At 43.3% G+C, this 9,160-nt stretch overlaps 2 protein-coding genes across 12 annotated transcripts in view; one reads left to right on the forward strand and one right to left on the reverse strand.

Moving 5' to 3' along the window:
- The window catches only part of kremen1 (kringle containing transmembrane protein 1), a 33,758-nt gene extending 25,562 nt beyond the window's left edge, over positions 1-8,196 (reverse strand). The window contains exons 1-4 of one of the 11 annotated variants that reach the window (XM_088375667.1): positions 7,861-8,196; positions 5,193-5,296; positions 2,960-3,167; positions 414-692 (exon numbers count right to left, since the gene is read on the reverse strand). In XM_088375667.1, the coding sequence (XP_088231793.1) occupies positions 414-498 (85 nt within the window). In that variant the 5' untranslated portion in view covers positions 499-692; positions 2,960-3,167; positions 5,193-5,296; positions 7,861-8,196. Of the gene's footprint in view, positions 1-413; positions 693-2,959; positions 3,168-5,192; positions 5,352-6,993; positions 7,263-7,860 lie in introns of those variants that run through there. The other 10 variants (XM_088375662.1, XM_088375666.1, XM_088375664.1 and 7 more) reach the window with 10 other exon arrangements.
- On the forward strand, positions 7,235-9,118 carry LOC148397574 (retinol dehydrogenase 11). Its single transcript, XM_088375725.1, has 4 exons — positions 7,235-7,627; positions 7,867-8,109; positions 8,190-8,492; positions 8,763-9,118. Exons 1-4 carry the CDS (start codon positions 7,507-7,509, stop codon positions 9,020-9,022), a joined length of 927 nt encoding a protein of 308 aa, XP_088231851.1. The 5' UTR covers positions 7,235-7,506; the 3' UTR covers positions 9,023-9,118.
- Positions 9,119-9,160: the final 42 nt, after the last annotated feature.

Here is a 9,160-nt window from a genome sequence, read left to right on the forward strand (position 1 = left end):
TTTAATATCAATGCATGTATATTGATCCAAAAGACGGGCATGCTCAAGAATTCCAATGCAACAGGAGGCTCAGTGCACATCGGACTAGAACAAATTCGGACCCAACCACAAACTTAAAACGCACCTTTTCCGCACAATAAGAGAAGATATTCTGAGCGTTATGTCTGATATTTTAGTTTAGGTTCCATTTGCAAGATGGGGGGGGGGGGGGACATCTCTGCATGTGTCCGCCGATGGGGGAAACGCTTTCTCCCCGCACCGGAGCGAAGCCTACTCGGGGGACGGCGACGGAGCAAAGTTCGGAGGCGCGAGAAAGAAGATACAAAAATAAACACCGAAGACAAAAGAGAAGGAGAAGACGACAGCTAAGGGGGAAAAAAAAGTTGAATCAAGAGAACAGGTTGTGGACTCACCGGTGTCGAAGTGAGAGAGCGAAGCGGAAGACAGGAAGCAGAAGCCGGCCAGGAGCAGCGAAGACGCGGCGGTCCAGGGGTTCATGGTCCCAGGTGAGGTGGAGCTTGAGACGGACAGGGCTCAGCTCTCCGCTCGACTCACGCTCTCCTCTGCAAGTCCGTGAAACGAGCCGGCAGTCTACTCGCGGTGGTGGTGGTGGAGGGAGGGGAGTGGAGGCAGGCGCGGAGGGATCCAATTTCCAGGCCATGTGACGGGAAACCCAGCCAAACACTTTCAACCTGCGACGGGGAGGACGAGGAGGAGGGTGGAAGGGGTTAGTCAAGTGTTCAAACGCACACAAATCGCATGTTTAGAGTAGTCTTTCCAAATTTTAGTTAGCCCAAGGCTCATATGTATGTCAGAAAACTCGTAGCTTAGCAAAGCACCACCAAGCAGAAGTTTTTTCTTCCAAAAAGTGTGTGCAGTAATCCTACAGCCGCTCCCTCAATGCTCACGGTTCGGCAATCCAAATTCATGTATTGGTGGAGTTTTTTTTCAATATTGTTTTTTTTTTTTTTTGGCTTGGGGGGCACAAAAAATGATAGAAATGCTCCACAAAAAATGTTGTGTATTTTAATGGGGAAAAGTAGCACTCTATAATTTATCATACAATTAAAAATTATTTAACACTTTTGTTACTTTGCATCGATTGAATGTTACTCTAGAGCTGGTGTGACCATTTTAGCCACAGGGGGCAGTATAAGAGAGATGATCATACTGATTATTGTATGAATCTCACAAGGGATTCCTATTTTGCTATCAAAAGCGTTATGTTAGTCTTGTTTTGGTTGTTTTATTGTTTGGGGTGTCACAAAAGAAAACAGTCTCAAATTTCCTGTTCTGCTTTACGCACTTCTTTCTCCACTTTCTTAGCCAAACACGGAGTGGTTTTGGTGAACTCCATTCGAGTCCTACTGCTGTGAATTATTTGATGTCATAATAATATTAATGGGAAGTAAACAAACTCAGTGTGTGAAAAGGGCAACAGACAGAAAGGCCACTCAAGGCAGACATCATTAAGCCACTCCATTAAATGACACTAATTAGCTTTAACTGAGAGCGGCATATAATTATTTTTAGGATAATGTGACAGTCATACAAACAGGTCCTGCATGTGTGTTCGATTTCAGTGAGAAACAGCACCCCCTGGTGCTGATCTAGCGTATTAAGTGCTTTGAAAAGTCATAAACGAGCTTTAAAACTTTTGAAAACATAATATACATTGTGGCTCCTTCTGGTGTGTTTCAATACAACACAGTCACACAATAGAAGAAGAGTTTCACAGCTCGTAAATAACAATAAGTTCTTTTGAGAGGATAAAGAATATATGACTGAGGTATTGTGTTAAAAAGTGACCAAACAAAGGCTCTTATCTTAAAACATTCTTATGTCGAGTCACTTGTATCTCAAGGCACCGCTGCACGTGAACTATGCTAACAATTGTCCAGCGTGTTGGCTCAGTTAGCCGAGATAGACCGGCTAATATCATTGGCTCCATTTATACTTTGCTGACATCTCGCCATTAGTGCGTGTCAGAAACAACGTGACTGTCTAAATGTTTGTAAAATGGAGTGTAAAAGTCAATGTTCCCCAAGGGGGGGGGGGGGTCATTTGAGGATGGTAGGACGAAGGGTCCGTTCAGCAGCGTCTTAGTGGTTAGTGGAAACACATGTTGACAGCCATTACTCAAAAGAGCGAGAGGCAGCTGATACGCCTTCAAACAAAATCCTTCAAATCTCAGCTTGGGCCTTTGCGCTTCAATGTGTTTCGCATTTCCTGTTTTGGCAGGACACGCGCTCGTCCTTGGAAGCGCACCTCTGCTGTCTTGCGCATCAACGCAAACTGCACAGATTATGCAATTGCTTCACAATGTGAAACAGTTCTTGGGTGTTTTTGTAATGTGTTTATTTTATGTATTAAATTGATACCGTTTCAAAAAATTGACAATTTCTAATAACTCTGACTCCTTTACAGTGGCAGGCAGGGAAAAAAATAAATAAAAATTCCCCGCCTCGTTAAGCACATCGTTATTAAGCGGGACGTTTTCTCTTCTCTTTCCCGAGGCCAGGAACAAAGGCGGTGCATTCTGGGAGTCGGCAGACGGTGGGAATTCCCACACCTGCTCCTGAACACACAGGTGATATCATAAATCTCCTGACGTGCCCAATTACGACTGAGATTTTTTTCATATCAGATCTTATCCAGGTTCAGACGCTACTCGAGTATTGCACGCTGCTTTTGATGCTGAAACTCCTTCCATGCTGGAATGAGCGCGGCCCTCGGCACGCTGCTCATCAAATGCAGCCTTTTTGTTTTTTATTTCGTTATTCTGTAAATTCCACAGCTTCTGAGGTAGTCTCAAAAGTGGAAGAGTCGACATCAATCCCCCACCACTGTCCATTCCATGTCAGTGCCTTTAAAGCACTTGTCTGTTTTTTTTTCCCAATCTAAAAAAGGAACACAAATGTCCGCAAAGCTGCGGTGAATTTGTATTTTTCTTTCTTACCGAGCATGACTGATTGGCTTTTTAATAGCTTCCTGTGCCGCTCCGCGAGAAAACATCTGGGAGGTCGGACCGAGTCCGCCGGCTCTGCGCTGAAAAGACGCGGCATGGAAAATCAGACCGAGGGCCTCGGGGGATGAAGTGAAGCCTCAAAGGGGGTTAAAAGGGGGGGGTAGGGTCTTTACGTCTGCAGCCGTTTAGTTGGAATGGCCTGTAAAAAAAAAAAAAAAAAAGCGGCACAGAAGCCGAGGGTCAACCATGGGTCACGCCACTGACGTCACTTTAAATTCTGCCATGGAAATGCACGCCGTCGCCCCCTGGTGAATAGGGCAGTGCCCAGCTCTTCATTAAGTGTCACTTTTTTAAATTATAAATTAATTATAAATTCATCCAAATTAGGAGTGTTGGTCCTAGGTGGAGGTTCGAAAAAAAAAAATGACAATATCTGTACGGAGAACATTGCAGACATTGCAATGCAGGCAGCAGTAGATATTTAAAAAGAAAAAGAACAAACCATCTAAAATCACTTAACACATTTTTAAATTGACATCTGTGGGACAGCAACAACAATAAAAAAGCAGCAGACAGGCACAGACAGATCACATTTTACATCCTCATTTGATTCATTTCAATCCTAAAGGCAAATAAATAATCAGAGGGGAAAAGATGCGGTGGCTTAATTGCCTGGGCTGCCTCGGGACTAAACTCCGACTGGGGCATAAAAGACGGGAACGTTACGTTTCTATTTTGATGACATTCGTCGAATTTGAATAAAACAAAATTTCCCAGATGGAGGCACACCGACTTTGTGGTCAGAGAACATCAAAGTGTGTAGGAAGAAAGAAAGAAAAAAAAACAAAAACGTTTCGGGCTAAGTTTTTGCAGATGATTATCGACAGATATTGAGAAATGAGAGGCTTAACTTGTTCATTTGGAAAATAAATAGCATTATTTATTATTTATTATATATCAACGTATTATCTTTAAATATCTTTCGATTCATTTAAAAGTCACTTTGAGTGTGACCGAATAAAGTTTAGGAACGATCCAAATTGGGATCAGTGGCCAATCGTTGTTGACTGGAAAAAGGAGTCAAAAATGTCGGTGGGCGGAATGTGGCTTTGCGTCAGCCACCCAAAAAAAAAAAAAAAAAAATGTTAGGCAGCCTTCAAAGGCTTCTTCTCCTCAGTGAGCTTTTCCTTGAGGAGTTGAAGCAAAGGGCACACATGTGCTCCAAAGGCAAAGCGAGTGTTGACATGATTTTTATTCCAGCCTCTTGCCAAGCAAGATTTGCGGCTTTTTAACAAAACATCAAGGGGACCCGGGGTCAAGGGGGGGCAGGGGGGGGGTTTCATCACATGACTCATGTCCACCAAGACTTTCTTGGCTGAAAGGACCGAGACTCCGCTTGACTTTGCCTCCATGACTGCCTTTATGGCTAAGTTATGCAAAATGTTAATTCTGTTCTTCTCCAAACACCGCCTGATGATTTCCGGATGAGGAAAATTGGTACGGGTACCAACCAGCCCGGAGGAGTCCTGATTTATTATTATTTTTTGAATGGTTTGTTGAAACTATTCACGGAAAGTGACACTGTGACATGATCCTACGCTGTAAAGTCTTAATTCCCTTTCGCAAGCCGATTTGCCAGACGGGCTTCCTCTTTGGATCCTCTTGGAAAGCCTTTCAGACAGCTTCACCTCCCACTCGCCTCGCTGCTTATTTTCACTCCGACACGCACCCACAGACTGGTGTGCTGCCTTGACATTTGTGTGGTGAGCCGCCAGCAGACTTGTTCAAACGTGCCGAGGAACCCTGCGTGAGGAAAACACCCCTCGCACGTCGTCAGGAGCGACCTGTTGCGTACGCGTGCACACACACGTGCATCGACTTTCCATACATTAAATCTTTCTTCCATATATAAAAATCATATTTATGTCATTTAAATATGAATTGATGTGTCTGCACTTGTTCTGGGCGGGATTGCTTACACTTAAGGAATGTTTCACCTTTTTCCCACCGTGCACGGGTGTCTCCTCTGATGTGGGAGAAGAAGTACAGGTGCACTTCATCACCTCTAGCGTCCCGGGCTAGGCTGACGTGACAGCAAGCCTTTCATTAGCCAGAAGAGCCGCGAGCTACGCAGCTAGCGAGCCCGCCCGCCCGCCCGCCCGCCCGCCAGTGCCACCGTTTTGTGCGATACGCTGACAAAAGGGAATTTACGAGTGTGACTTACAGGTCCGGGCCGTGTCGGGGTATCGAATGTGCGGGTGGAATGCCTCGCTCTTTGTTGGCACAACATGAAGGCTGGCGGTAGGAGAGGAAATGGGCGGGAAAGACCTGGAGCGAGGCACCAGATAACAGCCGGATCACCTTTCCAACAAGCGATTCATCACTTTGAAAAAGGCAGAAAGCAATAGTGTGAACTGAACACATCGGCAAAATTTGGTGATTTTTTTTTTTTTTTTTTAGCTAAAGCCATGAAAACAGTCAGTTTCGAGATTCTTTCAGCACGTCAAAAAGTGAACTGCTTGGTGGCAAAGATTCAGAAGACGAAAAGACGATCACGTCCTTTCACGTTTGCCTTCTGAAAACATCTGCGAGCTAACGTCGCTATCGCAAATCCAAAAAGTGTTTCGGTGAAACCCCGTCTGCGCCCTCAGCTTTGCTCTTATCGCACAAAAACATGTGATATCATCTTGAAATATTTGCATTGTCGCCATGGCAACAGTGCTCTTGGCTACTGTGTGAACCAAATTAACAAATAAATAATATTTTTGCCAAGTAAGATTTGATTCATTCTTGTAAAACGAAAACATTATGACGAATGTTTTTGGAAATATAAAATGAAAATGTATTCGTTCTCCGAATATCAGACTTTCGTCTTGCGAGCTCACGATTGCATCTCACAGCCTAAATAAACAGCAAGAGCTGAGACATATTTTTTTTCTGTTTCTTCATGTCCTAAGTCTTTCTGCCAACAAAGTCAAAGAGGCTGGTTGGCTTGCTGGCTGGCAAGTTGACGCAGGCTCATTTGGCATGCAGACGCCGTGGCAGCCCTTTATGAATATGCAGAAGAGGCGAGATAAGGACGTCACCCGTGATTAGACTCAGCTTCCTCCACATTGCGAGTCTTCGCTGGCGCTGTGGGTCCGCGGAAACGGGAAGCTGAGTGGGTGGATGCAGATGTCGCTACAATTCCTTTGACTAAACTCTGGCTGTCGCATTCAACTGCATGCTAATATATGGAGAGCCCGCGTGGAATATTACTGTTTGGTTACGAGGGCAGAGTATCAGCGGCAGGCATAAAAAAAAGGAGAAAGGAATATATATATATATATATATATATATATATATATATGTGTATATAAAGTTGTATTCACAGTGAACTAAAGAACACATTTAATGAGTAAGTGGTCAAATTTACAAACGAATCCTGTTCAGTTCATTGATTAGGAAAGTTAAATTGTTTTTTTGGTTTCAGAAAAACAAATCAAAGTAATTGATATTTATTCAAACACATTTTGATTTTCTTTGGGAATGTCTTTAAGCTTTACTTGAAACTTTTTTTCTCCCCTCAAAATTTTACTCCATTATGAAATACTGCAAAGTAAAAAAATATATATTTATGTTTGGAAGAAAATTATTATTATTATTCATGTGTAAATTATATTTTCTTATATCACCCCGTACCCCCATAAAATGTATTTTCACCCAATCTACTGCTTCACTCTTTGATTTTTTTTTCTTTTTACAGATTCAGACCAACTTGCAGTGTAGTATTATCATTGTCATTTATAATGTGGATGTTGGAGAAAAAAAAAAAAAAAGGGGGGGGGGCGTATAGGTAAATACTGCCATCTCGATGCTAGTAGCGTCAATTACATTTGAGCATTTATTTGTTATATTCATTCACAGGACTTTATTCTTCTAAGTGTGAAAAATTGAGTTTTATAAAAATGTGTCAATTACCATACGTGTGAGTAAAATATATTTCATTGGAACAATTTGAGAGAGAAAAGCACAACATTGCTTACTTTGACTTCATGGGGTCCAAGTTGTCTTGTTGCGTCATGGTTCTGTGCCATTGGACATTCAATAGTTTGTTTGTTGAAGTTTTTATCGACACAAAACCTTCGTTAAGAAATTAAACTTATTAACTAGAAAAGGAAAACGGAAGATTTAGCAGCAGAAAGATTGGGTTAAGGGGACGATAGCATAAAACATGAAGTCAACGAAAAAGGAGCTGAGTCATGATTGGATTGGATCCATCGCCATCTCCCATGTTGCACTGCGGCAGGCACAGCGACAACGCATGCGCATTTGTAGCTACTCTCCATCAGTCGACGTCCGATGAGCATGAATTAAAATATATTTATTTTAAAAATATTTTGCACAGTACAGTTAGTACGATATTACAGCTTTCAAATTCACAACTGAATGGCGACATAGTGAGAAAAAAGAAGGATTTTTTCAAAATGTGTCTTGTGAGCTAGCAAGCTAAGAGGCTAGCCCATGTAATTAGCTTATTTCATTACATTTGTGTCCAAATGTACCTTCTTTCCACGGTAGTCGCCTCTTTGGCCGTCTTTTTTCTCTTGAAATGGATGAAAAAGCGACGCTACTGCACGGACGTCAAAAGGCTCGACGGGAAAACGGTTCTTATTACGGGTAAATTAGACCCCTACAAATATATTAGCGTTTTTAAACTACACACCAATTTGTTTTAATTGTGCCTATTACAAGTTATATTTCATTCAGAATCAGAAAATGTGTCACACTATTTTGTTAACCTTATAAATAAATTGTAACGTTGCAACATACTTTTTGTTTTGCACAAGTGGAATGTTCCAACATAAAGTATTTTCTGAATTTTTATATCATTAGCAAAATTGTTGCCTTACATGCAGGGGGAAGTTCGGGCATCGGCAAGGAGACAGCCGTAGCGTTGGCCATGAGAGGCGCCCGCGTGGTGATTGCCTGCCGAGATGCGGATAGGGCAGAGAAAGCGGTGCGGGAGATCAAATCCCGCAGCCGCAACCTGGCTGTAGTTTGCATGGAGCTGGACCTGGCCAACCTGCGCTCAGTGCGCAACTTCTGCAAGAGCTTCCTGCAGCAGGAGAAGAGGCTTGACATCTTGATCAATAACGCAGGTGGGTCCATGGGTAAGGACCACGAAAAACTTCTCAACACACGTGACCTTATAAATGAGCAAGCCGCCTTCTTCCTCCAGCCATGCCGGCCATCCTGGACTGGACAGACGACGGCTTTAGCATGTGCCTGGGCGTCAATCACCTGGGCCACTTCCTGCTCACCAATCTACTTCTGGGCCGCCTGAAGGAGTGCGCCCCCAGCCGCGTGGTCACGCTCACCTGCTCCAGCTACAAGTACCAGAAGCTGGACTTCCAGGACCTCAACTACAACCTGCTGCCCTTCTTCACCTACTGCCGCAGCAAGCTGGCCAATGTCTACTTCAGCCACGAGCTGGGTCGCCTTACGCAAGGGAAGGGCGTCACCTCCTATGCAGTGCACCCCGGTGAGACGCCTCGAGGTCTTGAGCGGCGTTTTCATTATTTAGGATTTTTCATTCGTTAGTTTTTATTTAATTTTAAATTATGTCAGTTTCTAGAGGCACATTTGATATATATTTTTCTGCTTTTTAGTCTTTCAAGTTATAATTTAGTGTTTATTTTATTTGTATTATTTTTAGTTACGTGAGCATCCTATTAAAATGAGGGAACTTGGCTAACACTATGCTAATGGCTAATCAGCATGCTAACAGATAATCTTCATGTTATTTCCACAGGCTTTGTGCAGAGCGAGTGGACATGCCATTATTCGTTTTTGTTCCGAGCTGTGATGCGGGTCCTCATGTGGATGTTCTCCGTGTCCTGCGAGGCGGGCGCTCAAACCGTGGTCTACTGTGCCGTGTCGGACGAAGCGGCCATTCATGGCGGCGGATACTTTGTGGATTGCCGGGCGGCCACCTTGCGACCATTCGCCCGTGATGCCGGTGTGGCCAAGAAACTGTGGGAGGCCAGTGAGCGGCTTGTCAAACTGGCATGATGGTTTTTTTTTTTATATTTTTGCCATGATTTTCATGAAAGATATGTTATTGAGTTGTCATTTAAAAATAAAATATGTTTTTTAACAGACTCTAAAGTTGAGTAAACGAACCATCCATTGACAAAAGAGAGCGATTGC

Source organism: Syngnathus floridae, chromosome 5, assembly GCF_059516105.1.
Source record: "Syngnathus floridae isolate MCC-2025c chromosome 5, RoL_Sflo_1.0, whole genome shotgun sequence".
Classification (NCBI taxonomy): domain Eukaryota; kingdom Metazoa; phylum Chordata; class Actinopteri; order Syngnathiformes; family Syngnathidae; genus Syngnathus; species Syngnathus floridae.